General features: G+C 50.3%; 2 protein-coding genes across 2 annotated transcripts; both read right to left on the bottom strand.

Annotated features, from left to right (window-relative positions):
- Positions 1-15: 15 nt before the first annotated feature.
- On the bottom strand, positions 16-8,134 carry Trim17 (tripartite motif containing 17). Its single transcript, XM_028857139.2, has 7 exons — positions 8,026-8,134; positions 6,288-6,721; positions 4,904-4,999; positions 3,209-3,439; positions 1,331-1,353; positions 1,133-1,236; positions 16-744 (listed from the first exon to the last, which is right to left on the bottom strand). Exons 2-7 carry the CDS (start codon positions 6,714-6,716, stop codon positions 194-196), a joined length of 1,434 nt encoding a protein of 477 aa, XP_028712972.1. The 5' UTR covers positions 6,717-6,721; positions 8,026-8,134; the 3' UTR covers positions 16-193.
- Positions 8,135-10,973: 2,839 nt separating this feature from the next.
- LOC114683008 (histone H3.1-like) lies at positions 10,974-15,821 on the bottom strand. The gene is made up of 2 exons (XM_037201036.1): positions 12,565-15,821; positions 10,974-11,547 (listed from the first exon to the last, which is right to left on the bottom strand). Exon 1 carries the CDS (start codon positions 15,270-15,272, stop codon positions 14,862-14,864), a length of 411 nt encoding a protein of 136 aa, XP_037056931.1. The 5' UTR covers positions 15,273-15,821; the 3' UTR covers positions 10,974-11,547; positions 12,565-14,861.
- Between the last annotated feature and the right edge of the window lie 1,345 nt (positions 15,822-17,166).

Raw genomic sequence — 17,166 nt, 5'->3', positions numbered from 1 at the left:
GTATCTTCTCAAAAGTCGGTTCGTATTTGAGCATTTTAATCGTTGATTGTATTTCGGGAAGTTGCCCTGCCAGCACAGGTATTGGCTCTTAGCGCCCCAGAGAAAGCCTGGGTAGGTAGCCACGATGGTGAAGCGCCCTGCCTTCTGGGGAGCCAGGGCCCGCCCAGTGACTACTCTGCCTGGCTGCAAGCCTCTATCCCTTCACCCACATGGTCACTGTGGAGATGACCATCTGGCCTGACTTGGGAGCTCCCAGGCAGAAGAACGGCAGCAGCGGCCCAGGGAAGGCAGCCTGGGAGAAGCTGTGCAGGTGGGACCCGTCGTTCACACTGTAGAAGGACACCTCCCCGGCCTGGAAGTCCAGGAAGATGCCCATGTGGGTGGGGGGCTCCGTGAGTGTGACCTGAGTGGAGTCGGGGAGCAGGGACAAGTGCCTCTTCCCTTTGGAGAGCTGCACTACCCAGAACCCATTTTCCGGGGACTTAAGCACCCTGTCCTTCCGGCTCACGTTGTCCCTGCACACGCCCAAGGCCCAGAGTGCATCCCCGGTGAGATTCATGCCCACTTCCCAGTAGTGCCGTCCAGAGGAGAAGCTCTTCTGTCCCACAGCGCAGGGGTAGGCCACGAAGCGGTCCTTGCTGTAGGGGGCGGTGCCCTCTGGTGGTGGGCTCAGGTATCGCCTCTGGCGGCTCTCGTACAGGAGGAGATAGGGGTACGCTGAGTTGGGGTCCGGCACCACGTCCTCTGCAGAGGGTCCAGATGGACAGAGATAAGCAGGGGTCATTCAAGGTCAAAGGTGGAAGGGCCAGAACCCTCAAGATAGGCGTGGGTGGGGCATGGTGGTCAAGTGGTTCTTTTTCATATTCACTCAAAAGCCTTCCCTCCGCCAGTCCCAGCTGAGAATTGGGTCTACCTAAGGGTTCCACACTCCAAACCCCCATGGATGTTGATGGTGAGTCACGAGGGCTAACTGGGGCAAGCTTAAATCAGCAGAGGGTCAGACTTGGAAAGATGTAAGTACAGTTTAAGAGACTAATCTCCAGTCGGTAGCTCAGTTCCTGCGTGGCATCCAAAGGCAGAACAGTGCCCAGAGGACTGAGATTCAGGATTGGAGACCTGGGTCTCCACTTACCTTGGAAACTTTTGAGCACCTCTATCTGTCCTGGAACTCTGCACACAGTCTTGATAGCCACGGGGAGGACCACCTCTGGGTACTGCAAACTGAGGCTCTCCTTCCTCCAGGGAACACAGTCTCATGTGCTCCGGGGCTCTCCATGTGGCCCTCCCTCACCCACCTCCACCACCACCTCTACTGAGGGTGACAGAGTACCTGGTCAAGGTGTCCTTCATATCCTGCAAACAACAGGGAAGAGGGTTAAGAGCTGGTCCCGCCGGTCAGGATCTGAGTTACTTCTGTTGCTCACTACTTTGAGACATTCCCTTCCCAGACAACAGGTTCATACACTCCATGGATCTTCCCTTCCCCTCCACTCGGCAGACCCTAAAGCATCTTCTCGGTCCACGGTCACAAGCCTGAGGTCGGCAGAGAGGAGGTGGCAAGTTCTGGGAAACCTGCAACCCTTACCTTTTCAGTAGGGGAGACAGAACACAGGGCCTCTGCTCAGCAAGCAGGGTACCACGGAGCTAGCCCCTCCCCTCCCCCAGCTCTTTACCCAGTACTTCCTCTGAGGCAAGTAAGCCATGGACCAGCAGTCCTTGTGCATACCATGCTTTTGTGTATGTATGTGTATATATGATGCAGTTTATGAGTCTGGCACAGGAAAAAGCTAACATAATAGAATAGAACCACCCCTAACAATGCACTCTCCTGTGTGCCCCACCCCCACCCATTTGAGCAACCCTAGCACATGACTTGCACAGAGCTTCCCTTAGAGGAGGCTGCTCAAAGCTTCTCTGTGGCACATGTAAATGGCCAGCTTCTCTGCTCCTGTGCTTTGGAGCCATTATTAACTAAATGTTACTTTTGCTCACTCACAGATCCCCCATCCCACACACACACACTATAGCTTTGATAGCCAAGACAGTTACTGGTGATAACACACAGCATAGGTGTAGTGAACGAAGGGGTGGTTCACACCCCAGGTGGATTTTATCTGCATATCCTCAGAACAGCATGCAGTTTAAAACTTAAGGGTTGTGTACTTTCCGGATTTCCCCTTCAATATTTTCAGGCTGAGCATAAACGAAGCCATTAGGGAGGTTAAGGTGTGGGTGAGGAGGGCAGGGTCCGGAGTTTCCTTCTCTGGACTCACAGCTGCAGATCCAGTTAAGGTGCACAGAACAATGGGGCAGAGAAAAAAGGGCAGGGAGCACAGTGGGCATGGTTTGAGGAGGGGGGTGGGTGGGTTGAGGGTGAACCTAGGGTCCCTAGAGATTTTCTAGAAACCCAGGATCCACAGACTTCTCAAGCACCATTAACGTCCTGGCCTGGAAAATATCTGCATCCCTAAGTGTTTCCCAGTGGTCCACTGCCTTGTCTGGATGTGGTATGTTCTCAGCAAAACCAGGTTGGAACTGAATTGCTAGTGTCGCAGGCTGAGCAGTCACAGCGCGGGTCTCTAAGAGGTAATTAGGTCACAGGTCACCAGGGTGAGCGGAGATGAGAAAGGGATGTGCAGAAGTTGGCCTGCCTCATTCATGCTGGCGGATGCTGGCCGGCCCTCTGTCCCAGGGCCTTCCCCAGAAGAGAGCAGCTGGCAGGACCATGCTCTCGGACTTCCAGAACTCCGGGGTAAAACAAGCCTCTTTTTTAAAAATGTATTTTATTTATTGTCTCTCCCTCAGCATGCGTGTGTGTGTGTGTGTGTGTGTGTGTGTGTGTGTGTGTATCTACTGGTGGGCAATGTGAGATGTTTGCTGTTCGGCACTGGGATGGGATGGGGAGGTGACCCTCAGCCCAGCCCATCCTGTCAGCCTGCATGTGTTCTGCAGGCTGCTGGGCTGAGCATACATTAGGGATCATGGCACCCTCAGGCCAGCCCATCCTGTCAGCCTCATGCACATGTGTCATCTGCAGGCTGCTGGGCTGAGCATACAATCTCAGGCCACGCCCCACCTCATGGCACATCCTCAGGTCATGCCCCACCTCATGGCACAGCCTCAGGCCATGCCCCACCTCATGGTGAACCCACAGGTTTGTGGCAGCATGGGGATAATCCCAAGGACCCTCCGCATCCTCCGGCCTCACCTGCAGCATCTGCAGGGGCTCCTGCTGACTCTGCTCCTCCAGCTGCAGCAGGAGCCGGTCCAGGGAGCGGCTCTGGTGGTCCAGGGAGGTTTTGCTGTCCTGCAGCCTCCCTAAGATATCGTCTTCCTCCTTCTTCAGGACCAGCAGAAGCCTGCGCTCTTCTTCCACTAGGAACAGGACCACCTTCTGGAACTCCTCCAGGACACGTTCTCTCCGCTCTTTCACTTTCTCCTGTGGGAGTGGGGAGCCCCCCGCCCCGCCCCCTGGCTATGAGATGTGTCCAGAAAGGATGGCTTTCCTTCAAGGTTGCCACACAGCAATTCTGGACACGTGGTGACAGAGGTCCCCATCACACCCTAACAGATCAGACCCTGATTGGCAGCATCCACATGGTCAGATGTCTACGTGTCCTGGCGTGGGTGGGTTCAGAACATGCCACCTCAAGGAAGGACACAGGCATGACTCATAAAAAGGACAGGGAGCTCCTAATGACCAGGCTAAAAGTCAGACTGGAGTTACCCATGTTCCTAAAGCTGTTGACCAAAACTCCTAAGAAATCAGAATTTCACAAATAACAGCTAAACTTCCCAAACAGGCCCCTCCCTCCCTTCCCCCCACCGTGTGTGTGTGTGTGTGTGTGTGTGTGTGTGTGTGTGTGTGTGTGTGAGATGTACTTATCTTCCCAGGTAGCCCTGGGTGGCCTGGGACTGGCTATATATTCTAGGCTGACCTTGAACGAACAGATCTTGCTTTTGCCTCCTTGAGTTCTGGGGTCACACATATGCACCAACAAGCCCAACCCCCCAAGCAGGCCATTTCCTGTGAAGAGGGAGAAGTCAATCCTTGTCCAACAGTACCACAAGATGACCAGCTGTTGGCCAAGTAGTCTCCTTCCTATTGTTTCCCTGATCCCACCTTACACGGAAGATAACTCTGAAATGGAATGGCAAACTGCAGCCCTTCTCAGTCTTTAAAATCAAAGGTGCAGCCCACATTTATTTTGTGGGTGCATTGCCTGATTCTAGAATAAATAAAGAGAGCTATTTATTGTCTGAATAATAAAAGAAATTCTTTTAAAAGGGGGATGGAGTTAAGGGCACTGCCTGCTCTTCCAGAGGACCAGGGTTTGATTCCTGGCACCCAAATAGTGGCTAACATCCATCCATCTTTAACTCCGGTTCTAGGAAGTCCGATGCCCTCTTCTGGTCTTGCCTAGAACTGCATGCACGTTTTTCCATAAACACATGCAGGCAAAATGAAGATAATTAAAAAAATCTGAACTTAGCCAGGTGTAGTGGTGAACGCCTATTGTCATAGCTATTTGGGAGGCTGAGGCAGGAGGATCATTTAAGCCTATGAGTTTAAGGCTGACCTCAATAGTTTATGGAGACCCTGTCTACAAACAAAAACTTTTAAATGTGTTGTAATTTTGTCCTCTGACGAACTTCACATGTTCAAGGCTCCATCACCTGAAGTTCACTTTTTGTTTGTGGCCCATCCTCACCATCATTAAAACCATCTTTTAAAAGCCTGCTTGCCTATCTTGTGTAGACTTAATTCCCAGGTCAGCCACTAACCTACAAAGCACAGGAATGTTTTTCCTCCCTGAAGCCTCCCAATGTGAAAGGCACTTCCTGTCGCAGAGGAGGATGGCTATGGACACACAGGGTGGAATGGCAGCCATTGGGCACATACCTGCCACTCAATTAAGCTCTGTTCCTCCTTGGCTTGTAGTGACTCTGTCTTGACCATCTCCTCCCGAAAATACCTCATGTCTTCCTCCAGCTTCACCTGGACACACAAGCACAGTCCTCAGTCCCACAATCCCATCTCTGTCTGTGTCTGGACTGGGGTCTCTCAGGCTGCAATGGCCCAAGAGACCATCTTACAGGAGCTCAGGGAACCAGATAGTCCCCACCCCACAAAACAGAGCAAAAACCAAAACCAAATCGATTCAGCAGTGAGGCATTCAGAACACAACACACCCGAGCAAATGATCTTCAGTCGGGAAGTAAAAATGGATGACTGAAGGTACCGGCTTCCCACTCCAGTGGCTGAGTCAGGCCATGGGCCCTGAGTTAGAGCCCATGAGATGTTCAGAAAAGGAGCCTTTCCTGACCTGGGTTTGGAGGTTAGATCACTGTAATATACACTATATTAGTAAATTGTCCGTGCTGTTTGAACTCACTGAACAGCTGGCTTTGGAAGCAGGGTCGCCACGCACCTATTTTACACTCAGACACATTTGTCTCAAAATGTTCCTGTAAGCCCCTGTTCTCAGATTGGCTCCTCCCCAACTCTGCAATGAGTAGGAAAACAAACAAACAGCGAAATAGCCCCGGAATAAAAATGTGCCCTTGGGAACAGCTAGAAGACAAAGCCACTTTGCACAGAGGTTACTGCTGTTTATCCTGTGCTGTGAAAATGCATCCAGTGGAAAGGAGAGGCCAGAAGTTCCCTCACAAGAAACATCCACGGAGAGACAGCTCAGTTAAAACAAAATAAAAACCCTCCAGCTGGCTGCCTCGACTTCCCCAGTCAATTCTGCTGGTGTTTCTAAGTCCCGGATTTGACGCGTTGCCTTTGGCTCCTTGATCAGGCTCCTCCCTCAACTGTCTCCCCTGGACGTTGTAAACTCATTTGATGGCATTTCACATTTCTCTGCTGCTTCTGTCTGGTACTCATTGTGTATGCTTTTGCTTGCTATACACTTAATTAAATCGCTCATTAATAAACATGGCTACTATAGACTCCCCCCCCACCCCTTGGGAACATGAAGATCAGTCACACACCTATTTTTTATCTTGGGGCAAAGGGCACTTCCTCCATGTTGCTTGGTCTCCAACCTACTTACACTCCTATTGTGGCTTTTCCCCAGGACTCATCCCCCCCCCCCCCCCCCCCCCCCCCCCTGCAGCAGCAGCATCGCTCTTCCTATGAACTGAAGCTCTACATTTTCTCACACCAACTTGACAGGACTCTCTCTCCCCACAACAACAAGGGGTCACCGGCCCTGGCATACTTTGCCAGTGCTGACCATGGCTCCTCCGGGACCTGGAGGCCCTGATCTCGCATTCACCTTATAGTCCCTCGCAGCCTCATCCACAGGCAGCACCCGATGCAGCCGGTGTTCTTGGGCCTCCCTGCAGACCACACAAATGGGGCTCTTGTCATCCTGGCAGAACAGCTTAAGGGGCTCTTGGTGTGCCTGGCACAGGTCTCGCTTCTGCAGCCCAGGGTGCTGGCGGGCCATCTCGGCCACCTTTGTCAGGAGGCGGTTGGGCCTCAGGTTCCTCTGAGGGGACATCTCCCTGCACTCGGGGCAGGGGAAGGAGCTCTTCTGCTTCTTCTTCCCTTTCTTGCCCTTGCCTTTCTCCCAGCTCATCTGGATGCATTCTCTGCAGAAGTTGTGACCACAGGCGGTCATCACAGGATCAGTGAAGTAGTCGAGGCAGATGGAACATGTGGCCTCCTCTTGCAACCTTCTGGCAAGTTCCACCGCATCCATGGCTCCTGGGGCAGAAACAAGGGGAGGTCTCCACTGTAACCCCTTGGCAGGCAGAATCACAGAACTGTTGCCCTGGCCAGCTCTCCTGGGCCCCAGGGCCCTGTGCATGCTTCCTGTCTTGCTCTTTCCCGGATGAGGACAAAAGCTGGTGTCCAAACGTGGGGCACAAAGACACTCCGAACAAATGCTAGCCGGACCCCTGAACCTCGACGGTTGAGCTGGACTTGGTCCCTAGGCCAGCTCAGCTGCTAGCTCCTTCCCATTCCTTCTGGGACTCCCCAGCTGCTCTGCGTTTGCAGGCACGCCCTACCCCTGCGCCGGGACCGCCGCAATAGAGTCAGATGTCAGAATAATGTCGTGAACAAATCCCTGGTAACACAGAGACACTCGGAAAGGAGTGGAGATCCTTTCAGTGAAGGTGCAATTCAGAAAAGACACAAAATACACAGAGGGGCTCCGTGCAGACACACGGACGCACGAACACATGCAGACATAAATACGGGGGCTATGTGTAGACATGTAGACACACATGTACGTACAAGCTTGCACACGGGCAAACGTGTTTGTCAACTATACAAGAACATATCCACACAGAAAACATGTGCAAGCACACTTACGCAGTGACAAGCAGAGACGTGAACATGGATGCACTCTGCAAGCACATACAACACACATATGCACAGGCACACAAGTACACACACACACACACACACACACACACACACACACACCACACATACACACACGTTTATAAACACACGTACAATGAATGCACTGGCACCCCTGGAGTCCTACCCCAGGCAGTGGAGACCCTGAATTGCCTCATCCTGTTTCATTATTGAGAGTTCAGAAGTGAGGTTTACTCAGTGCTCCCCTCTGCTCCCCTCTTCTCAATCCTTAAAGTCAAGGCCTTTTCAGATATTCCGGAGTGGCTGCCACGTTAATGTCATCTGAACTTTCTGTGAGCGGAGCACAGGGCATCGGCTCTTCCCGAGCCCTGCGGGATGCACCGCTGACCACCAGGTCAGAATGGGGCGGAGGGTGCGGAGGATGTGGGCAAGAAGGCGAGCAGGACCTGGCTCCGCTGGGGTAGAGGTGGACCTCAAGGCTCCGGGTCACCTACAGCCCTTTGTCCATGAGGGCTCCATCTAGGAGGCCTCCGTAGTTAGCGTGGTCAACAGTGGAAGCCCCCGGCTCCAAGTGTGACCTATGCTGGGGACAGGATGGCTGGCTGAGATCGGGGAGCACTGCGAACCAGGGCCGGCGGGGCCCCAGAGCCTCGGCCCCGGGGGTGCAGGACAGTACTCACAGGGAAGGAGTTTTGCACCGCGCCAGGTGCCAGGGCCGGGTGCGCCGCCTCGGGGAAAGGCCGGGTTTGCGCCACAGTACTGGGAGAGGCACAGGGGCTTTGTGGCGTCAACGCACGCAGGCGGGTTGCCTCGCGAAGGTGCCGCGGGGGCGGGGCTGGAGGCGGCTACCCCGACGCGGGGAGGCGGGGCCTGGCTGGTGAGGGGTGGGACCAGCGAGAAAGGGGCGGGGACAGCTGCGCGCGCGTTTAATCCTTGCACTCGGGAGGCAGAGGCAGGTGGATCTCTGAGTTTGAGGCCAGCCTGGTCTACAGAGTGAGTTCCAGAACAGCTAGGGCTACACAGAGAAACCCTGTGTCAAAAAACCAAGAGGGAAAAAAAGAAAAAGAAAAAGAAAAAGAAAAGAAGAGGAGGAGAAGTAGCTGGGGCTGGGCGGTTAAGGACGGAGCCTGGGCCTGGGGTTGGAGTTGCCAACCCCAACTCTCCTGCTTTGTCAGCACCTAGGCCAGGGAGGAAGAGAGCAGCTGTGCCCGTGGAAGGTAGGGAAGGCTCCTGCCAGCGCTTGCAGGATTTTGTTGGTGAGAATGTCTGGCTTGTGTAGCGCGAGCTGTCCTGAAACCCCTGCCAGGCTCCTGCCTCAGCTTCTCCAGGTGGGCACCACCAAAGGGGTTGTCAGGGTGGCTTTGTTCCAGCGGCCCAGCATGCTTGGAGTCTCCGTCCAGCTGAGAAACTGACTGGCCAGATAAAGCTGAGTGAGGCTGGTGTGACTGGGGCAAAGGAAAAAGAAGAGGCGAGGATCCGCTCCCTGGAAGGCTGAGCAGCACCAGGACGCCGTCCGCATGGCTAGGCAGCCTGGGCTCTCTGTGGAGAGGGTGGCAATAGGTGTGGATCACTGGCTTTCCCAGAGCTGGCTGGACTGGCATGTATCCTGGGCGGTCTCCTCCCTGGCAGATGTGTACAGCAGATGTGTACAGGAGAGTAGCAGTGGATGCCTGGTGCTGAGCCCTGCCTTCTTCTGATGGCCTTAGGTGCCCATCACCCTCCCACCCCGTCACCTTCCCACCCCGTCACCCTCCACCTCCCATCACCATCCACCCAGTTACCCTCCCAGCCTGCCACCCTCCCAGCCCCCTACTCCCCATGTCAACTGCATAGATAGCATCTTGCTGATCTCACTAACTACTGAAGTTCCTGACTGAGAGATTTTTCTGGCAGAGCAGAATGTTTTCATCTATGGACAAACCTCCAGCCTTTTGTTTACACTGTAGGCATTTTAAACTTATTTTTTTTTATTACATTTATTTAATTGTATATGTGCGTGGGGGGAGTGAGTGCCATGGCACACGTGTGGTGGTCATAAAAACAAAAATACTTGCAGGAATTGGTTTTCTCCGTCCGTGTAGGTCCTGGGGATCAAACAAAGGTTGGCAGACTTGGCAACAAGCTCCTTTACCTCCCGAGCCACCTCGCCAGTCCACTGCTGCTGGAATTTTTATGCCATGGGATAAACAACAGTAACCTCTGCTGGAAATAGCTTCTCCTCTAGCTGTGTTTCCTCACAGTGTTTTAATGCCATGGGTTGTTTGTTCCCCCTTCTCCCTGTCCCAGGATTAGGGGCTAGCCTGTGGCATGGAGTCATAGCGGACACTTGAAGAGTGTCAGCTCTCAGCAAATATAAACAACACATGATAACTTACCTACCGGTGTAATCTGTATTATACGCTACACCATGTGTACTTGTTATGATTGTATTGGGATGACCTCTAAAATGCCATGTATTGAGGGCCTTGCCGCCGTGGTGTGGCACTATTAAGACGTGGTAGAGGCTTCAGGAAGTGGAGCCGTGTAGAAGGCTGTTAGAACATCTGGGTGTGCCTGGGAAGGGGATTAGAATGGTAGCCACTTTGTCTCTTCTTTTTGCCTCCGTGGGGTGACCTCCTGTCACATGCTCATGATGAACAGTGTCACCATGAACCCCAAAGCAATAGTCAGCCATGCTGAAACCTCTAAAAATCACGATCCGAAATAAACTTTCCACCTTTGGAGGTGATTACCTCAGGCGTTCTGTCACAGCAGCGGAAACTGAGTGACGACAGGTGTGGTTTTGTTTTTAAGATGTATTTTTATATTTTTTGTGTGTGTGTATGCACGTGGGTCGGCGCAAACTCTGCGACTGGCAGGAAGATCAACTATGAGAGGCAAGAAGGAAACCAGTTCAGCATGACTTAGCCAGGCTGGTTCAAACTTCTGGAGTCTGTCTCCAAAGTGGTTTATTTTTTTGACATATTTAAGCACAGCGTAACTTTGGAAAAAAATTCCCTTGTAGCAACTATCACAAAAAAGCTTAAGACATTAGTACATCCTTTTGCAAAGTGCTGACAATCTCTTTCATAAGAAAGGGTTCTATTGACTGAGAAACAATGCTCAGGAGGCTGGGGAATTGGGGTGAAGCCTGTATCTGCAGAATTAGCAAGGATTACCAAACTACAAACAATGTCCACTCCCAGCCTTCTGGGTGAAACAGGTGTAAATCTCTTCCACTGAAGAGGAGAGCATGCATGTTTAACAATTCTGATTTCTCTATTGCTATGTGTGTGCACAGGGACCTCATGTCCATCTTAATGTATGTAGTGGATATATATATAAATGCATTGCCCATGGAGGCCAGATGTGGAGCCCCTGGAGCTGGAGTTACAGGTAGTTGTGAGCTACCCTATGATATGAGCACTGGGAACTGAACTCAGGTCCTCTGCAAGAGCAGCAAGTGCTCTTAACCAGTTCACTGTAAATGGTCTGTATATAAAATACAAAGTCCTATTTCCTGTGTCCTATCTAGGAGTTGAGCAGCCCAGGGGAGAGGACCATCAAGGGCCAGCAAGTCCTAGATGCCACTGCAGCCTAACATACAGAAAACAAAAGGGTAGGCTGAGTTCCCCTAAGAAATAGAAAGGGCTCTTAGAAGAGACTGCCACACAGACCACTCTAGAGCTTTCCCTAGACCAAGAGAGGAAGAGGGGCTTGAAGAAAAGGCAGAAGTTGCTGAGGTTGTCTTGATACAGCACAGGATACACCAGGTCCAGATAACACACTCTGGGTCCAACCTGCATTGTGCCATTTGCAAGCACATGGAATTTTTTCTCTGGAGTCTTTTTCTGTGTTATTAACTTACAGGAGGTTGGAGGGAAAAGCATCGGACTTCAGCATTCTCTACCTGACTCTAGACGACGCTGTGCATCTCAAGCAAGCCACGCAACTAATCTGAGTCTATTTCCACACATCTGGTTGGGATAGGACACATTACAAAATGGGGTCTCCGGAACAGGGCAGCCATGGTCCCCAGTAACTGGCTGATCTGAGGCCAGTCCAGCGCCTCACTACCCAAGTTGGTGATCACCTGTCTTTCTCTGCAGGACAGTTTCCCTCGTGACCAATGGCTCCAGAGTCTCATAATTTCCACTGTACTTACAGGTACAGCAAGTCCGTAGATTCTCTTGTTTTGAATTCGAAAAGGCCTTCCCAGTGCTCTATGGAAGAAGGAGAGTAATAAGTACTCCTGCTATTTTGTTTGTTTGAGGGGATGTGGTAGATAGAGACTGAACTCAGAACCATGCACAGGCTAGGCAAGTGTTCTACTGTGGGAGAGTTCCTGAAGAATTCTGCATCTGGTTTGATTCCCAAGTGTCAGCACCTAGCTTTGTTATGCCTTTTGTGAGATGCCTTTTGTGACTCAGCGAACTGAGATATCCTGTGACTTTTGGAATTTGCATTGTCTTTGTCTCTTTGGGGAGCTTAGATAAGAAGTTTTGTTATAGAAATTGACTTGCTAAAGGTGTGAATTGTGTAACAATAAAAAAAAAGCCCTTTGCAAAGCTAGTTGCAAAGCTAGAGTCAGTCAGTTTGCCAGAGGCTACCCCCTCACCCCCTAGACTCCCCCACCCCCCCACTCCCCCAGCAGCTGGAAAGGCTAAAAATATCATCCTTAGAGTGCCTCTGTGTCTTCTTGATCCGCATGAACCCACAGCCCATACAACATTCTACTGTGGTGATATTTTTGTTTGTGCTCTAACAAATAAAGCTTTACCTGGAGATCAGAGTGTGGAGCTAGCCACTAGTTAGCCACAGAGGCCAGGCAGCGTGGTGCACACCTTTAATCCCAGCATTTGGTATCTCGTGCCTTTGATCCCAGTACTTGGGAGGCTCACCCCTTTAATCCCACACAAAGGGAGGAGGAGACAGGAAGTGATATGGCTGGGTGGAGAGAGGAATATAAGGCGGTAGAGACAGGAGCTTGGCCTCTCTCAGGCTGAGGAGTTGGCGAGGTGAGAAGTGGCTGTGGCTTGTTCCTTTGTCTCTCTTGTCTTTCAGCATTTACCCCTATATCGGACTCTGGGTTTTTATCTGTGTCTGTGTCCTGATCTCTTACACCTCTCACCTTGGTCTCAGATCATCCCAACAACTTTATCTCAACTACCTTTAAAATCTTTAAAGTTCCTGTGTACAGATACAGTCATATTCTAAGGTGATGGGAGCCAGGTCTTTACCATGTGAATGTTGAGTTCAGCCCCGAAGACCCCCAAAGGCAGGGGAACACTGTGAGTGCTCAGTGTATCCTGGGTACCACATCTCAAGTGATTTTTCATGCCAGCACAATTAGATTGTGATATCTGACCAGGTCCAGAGAAGCATTTTATGCAGATGGTCCTTGGAGGTCAACTGTGTGTGCTCTGGGGAAGCCTGCCACTAAACAGTAAGGGTGGTGGGGCTGGCTAGAGGGTGAGGCTCACAAGGAGTCCCAAGATTCTTTCTGCTACTCTACTAAAGTTCTAGAAGTTTCCAGATGTGGCTTAGTCAATGGGCAGTTCCATTCCTAGAGTGCCTGACAGCCTATCCCTGGGGCTCACAAATCAGAAAAAGTAACTTTATATATATTGAGAGAGCAAACACACACACACACACACACACACACACACACACACATGCACGCACGTGCATACTTACGTATTTTATTTTTATGTGTTGGTGAATTTAGAAGACGTGGAATTTAGAAGCCTACCTTGGATATTGTTCCATGGGAGCCTTGCACCTTTTAATTTTTATTATTGTTTGCATGTGCACACTTGCTAGTACACTTGTGTACATGTATGTGGGTGCTTTCAGAGGCCAGAGGACAGTGTCGGATTCCCTGGAGCTGGAGTTACAGGCGATGAGGAGCCACCCTAGATGGGTGCTGGGAAACAAACTCTAGGGCTTTGGAGGAGCAGCAAGCATCTTAACTGCCGTCTGTATAACCCCACTTTATCTTTCTTTTTTGGCAGGGTCTCTAACTGGATTTCAATTGCCAAGTAGACTAAGTTGAGGACCATCAAGCCCCAGGGCTCTGTGTCCCCAGCATGCGGCTTTTTATCTGGGACCTGGGAATCAAAATCAGGGCTCCATGCTTAAGTAGCAAGCACTGTACCCACCGAGCTCTCTCCTCAGCTCCAGACTATATATATATACATATATTAAATAGCATTAGGTGTACAGATGATTTGAGAGAAAGGGACAGCTGTCCCTGAGCATTCTAAACTTTTTGGATGGCTCTCCAGGGATCATCAGCCATTAACTCACATCTTAAAATTTATACGTCCTCCAGTACCGAAAACTAAATTCGTGGTGCCTTTAAGTTTTGAGTAAATGAGACCTAATGGGTTTCAGAACTCTTCAGATGCATACTAATATCTCATGCATACCCCTTGCTAGGAGTACTTTTTACCATCGATGCCAAAACATAGTGCACTAAGCACTTCGAAATCAATGGGCCACAAAATGGAACATAATCATATTCCAACACTAGTCCTTGGTTATGTATTTAACAAAGACATTAATAAGTGATCTCACTATATAAAGTTCTCTATATAAAGATCACTATAAAAAGTAAAGTTTTTTTTGTAATAACCTCACAGCCATATATTCATGCTATTTACCCTTCAGGCCTCCACTATGCAGTTGAATTAGGTTCTTCCCAGTTTAAGTTCTGCACAGGCTGGTTAGTTTCCAGATGCCTATCATCTCCAGGACACCATCAGCTCTTTGTATGATTCAGAAGCCTGTTACTCAGTACTAGGCATATGAGAAATCAAGGTTAGTGACACCCAGAGAATAAAATTTCAGGGCAAAACACCTTCTTGGACTTCTGGACTAGAGGTTCCTATTGCTTACTACTTAGGCCCAGTCAACACAATAGCTGGACTTCCCTCGCCTAAATGGAAATTTGGAGTCTATACAACACAGGATCCTCTGGATGTGTCCCTGGAAACTTTTCTTAGCCGTCCTAAAGATGGGCAAAGTTAACACAGACTAGAGTTTAATAAAGCACGAAGTGCTTTCCATCACAGGAGAAAGGCTAACTTTAGACGCAGAGGAGTAGCCAGCAGCCTCTTAAACCTCATCCAAATAATGCACAGCTAACACAACTGGATGAGTTAATGCAGACTTCCAGTCAGCACGCCATGCAAACACACACCATGGTGGTGGCAGTGTATTTGCTGCCTGCGGAAGCTGGACTCAGTTCCCACAACTTTGTGCTATATTCAGGCTACTACACCTTTTAAGTGAAGGCCTAGTTAAACCGGGGACAGAACTGCAGACCAAGCAGGTTAACAGGTAAGGGTTCGCGGCTAAGCCCGACTAGTCCGATCCCTGCACGTTCCCTCGGCTTCCCAGCCAACCTGTCCCGTACACCAAGGGGGCATGAGATGGGATCTGGAAGGTTACAACCACTTCTTCAGACTTAGTGGGTGGCTCTGAAAAGAGCCGTTGGGTCGGTGGCAGCGCAAGGATGAGGAGCCTGTGAGGTCTAGGCCCGCTCTCCGCGGATGCGACGAGCCAGCTGGATGTCCTTCGGCATGATGGTCACCCGCTTGGCGTGGATGGCGCACAGGTTGGTGTCTTCGAAGAGCCCCACGAGGTAGGACTCGCAGGCCTCCTGCAGCGCCATCACGGCCGAGCTCTGGAAGCGCAGGTCCGTCTTGAAGTCCTGGGCGATCTCACGCACCAAGCGCTGGAACGGCAGCTTGCGGATCAGCAGCTCTGTCGACTTCTGGTAGCGGCGGATCTCACGCAGCGCCACCGTACCAGGGTGGTACCGGTGCGGCTTCTTCACGCCACCAGTGGCCGGTGCACTCTTGCGAGCCACCTTCGTGGCCAACTGCTTGCGTGGAGCCTTGCCTCCCGTCGACTTCCGCGCGGTCTGCTTGGTGCGTGCCATCCTGCTGAAGCGCCTTCCTTCCCTGCTCCTTCGAGGGTGCAAAATGGCTTGTGAGCACGGCTTTTATAGAGCCCACTGCATTCCTATTGGCTGCCTACCAGGTGGCCTGATTGAATGCTGCACTCTGATTGGTCTGTGGGCGTGCCTCTTTACAGCCTGCCCCTTATATTCTCTCCGGGTGGCGTTGCCTCCAGAGGTGTTAGCGAGGCTGTCGGGGTAGGAGAGCAGCGCAGATTATAGAAAAACTTAAGTCATTTTCTCAGAGCTCTTCTTCTTCTTTTTTTTTTTTTTACAACCCTGCCTCAACTGCCAAGTCACGAAGAATCTTCTAGGACCTCTGCGTGCTTCTTATATATAGCACCAAGGCATAATTTTCCTGAGTGCTGGGATTTTAGAAAAATAGTCGAGGTTTAGGGACTTCCCAGGGTGGAGGTGGCTCAGCAGTGAAGCGAACTATCTGTTCTTCCAGAGGACCACGGTTCAATCCCCAGCACCCACGTGATGGCTCCCTTCCACGGGTAACGCATCTCGGGATCCGGCAACCCTCGTCTGCTGGCACAATTTAAAAGTATTTTAAATTACAAATACTTTAAAATATTTTAATTTTAATCTAAAAATATTTTAAATTACAAAGATTTCAGCATTATTTTAGCATTAAAATATCTTAAAATTAAAAATACTTTAAAATTTAAAAATGTTTTAAAATTAAAAGAAACATTTTAAAATTAAAAAAAAAATGTCCCTGCTGTGACAAAGGCTAGACAAGCACCACAGGTTCCCAACCTGTTAGGCCAGCAATTAGCTGAACTTCTAGCGCTCACTGATCAATCTCAACAGATGTGGTCTTTTTGTTTTGTTTTGTACCCCCTGCCCTAACTTTGAACCAATTCCTCTCTTCCCTGGAAGACCGTTGAGGTGGTTTGAATGAGAACAGCTTTCATAGGCTCTTACATTCGTCCCTAGCTGCTCTACCCGGTTTAGGAAGGATTAGGAGGCGTGGTCTTTAGCAGAGGTGTGTCTCGGGGTTGGGCTTTGAGGTTTCCCAAAGCCCACACTAGGCTGATTCCAGCTTCCTCTGCCTCCTGCCTGCCCATCCGGATGTAAGAAAGCAAGCTCTCACCTACCGAGGCAGCCCCCTGCTGGCCTGCTTGCCACGGTGATGATCATGGACTCACCCTCTGAAATCGTAAGCGAGCCCCCAATCAAATGCTTCCTTTTCTTCATTATCTTGGCGGTAGTGTCTCCTTACAGCAACAGAGCAGTTACTAAGACAACCTCCTAGAACAGCCGGTGTAGTTCCTGTCCTTTAGACATCCTTCATCCCGCCTTCCCAGGAAAGCACCTTCTACTTGCCCCACACTTTCCCAGAACCAGAAACAAAACAACTTCTACGATCCCAGTGATTTCTTACTCTTTAGCTGATCCACACACAACCTCCAGCTCTCTTTCAAAATGATCTCCGGAAAGCTGTGCACGTTGACACCTATCTGTAATCCCGAACTTGGGAGTTAAAGCTAGCCCAATCAGGAATTCGAAGTCATCCTTGCCCACATAGTAACATGTTAAAGGTTCCAGGAACTCTGACTCCCTTATTTGGGGAATGTGATACTGGGGTTTTTGTTGGTGAGCTACTTTTTTTTTTCCCTGTCATAACGAGAAATGACTAATTCTTACTTATTTAGAGTTTACTGTTTATAACTGTCTAGAATCAGCAAAAATCATTTTAGTAATGTTAGAGAAGTTTTATTAATTTTAAAAGATTTATGTATTGATTTGTATGTGTGCCTGCCTGGGTTTATGTGCACAATTTTGTGAGCCACCTGGCATGGGGCAGGAAGTAACCTAGTCCTCTAGAACAGCAAGTGCTCTTAACCACGGAGCCACTCTTACGATG

The sequence above is a fragment of the Peromyscus leucopus genome, chromosome 8b, assembly GCF_004664715.2.
Source record: "Peromyscus leucopus breed LL Stock chromosome 8b, UCI_PerLeu_2.1, whole genome shotgun sequence".
NCBI classification, from domain to species: domain Eukaryota; kingdom Metazoa; phylum Chordata; class Mammalia; order Rodentia; family Cricetidae; genus Peromyscus; species Peromyscus leucopus.
The sequence above is the reverse complement of the archived record's forward strand: the minus strand, read 5'-3'. Positions and strand labels throughout refer to the sequence as shown.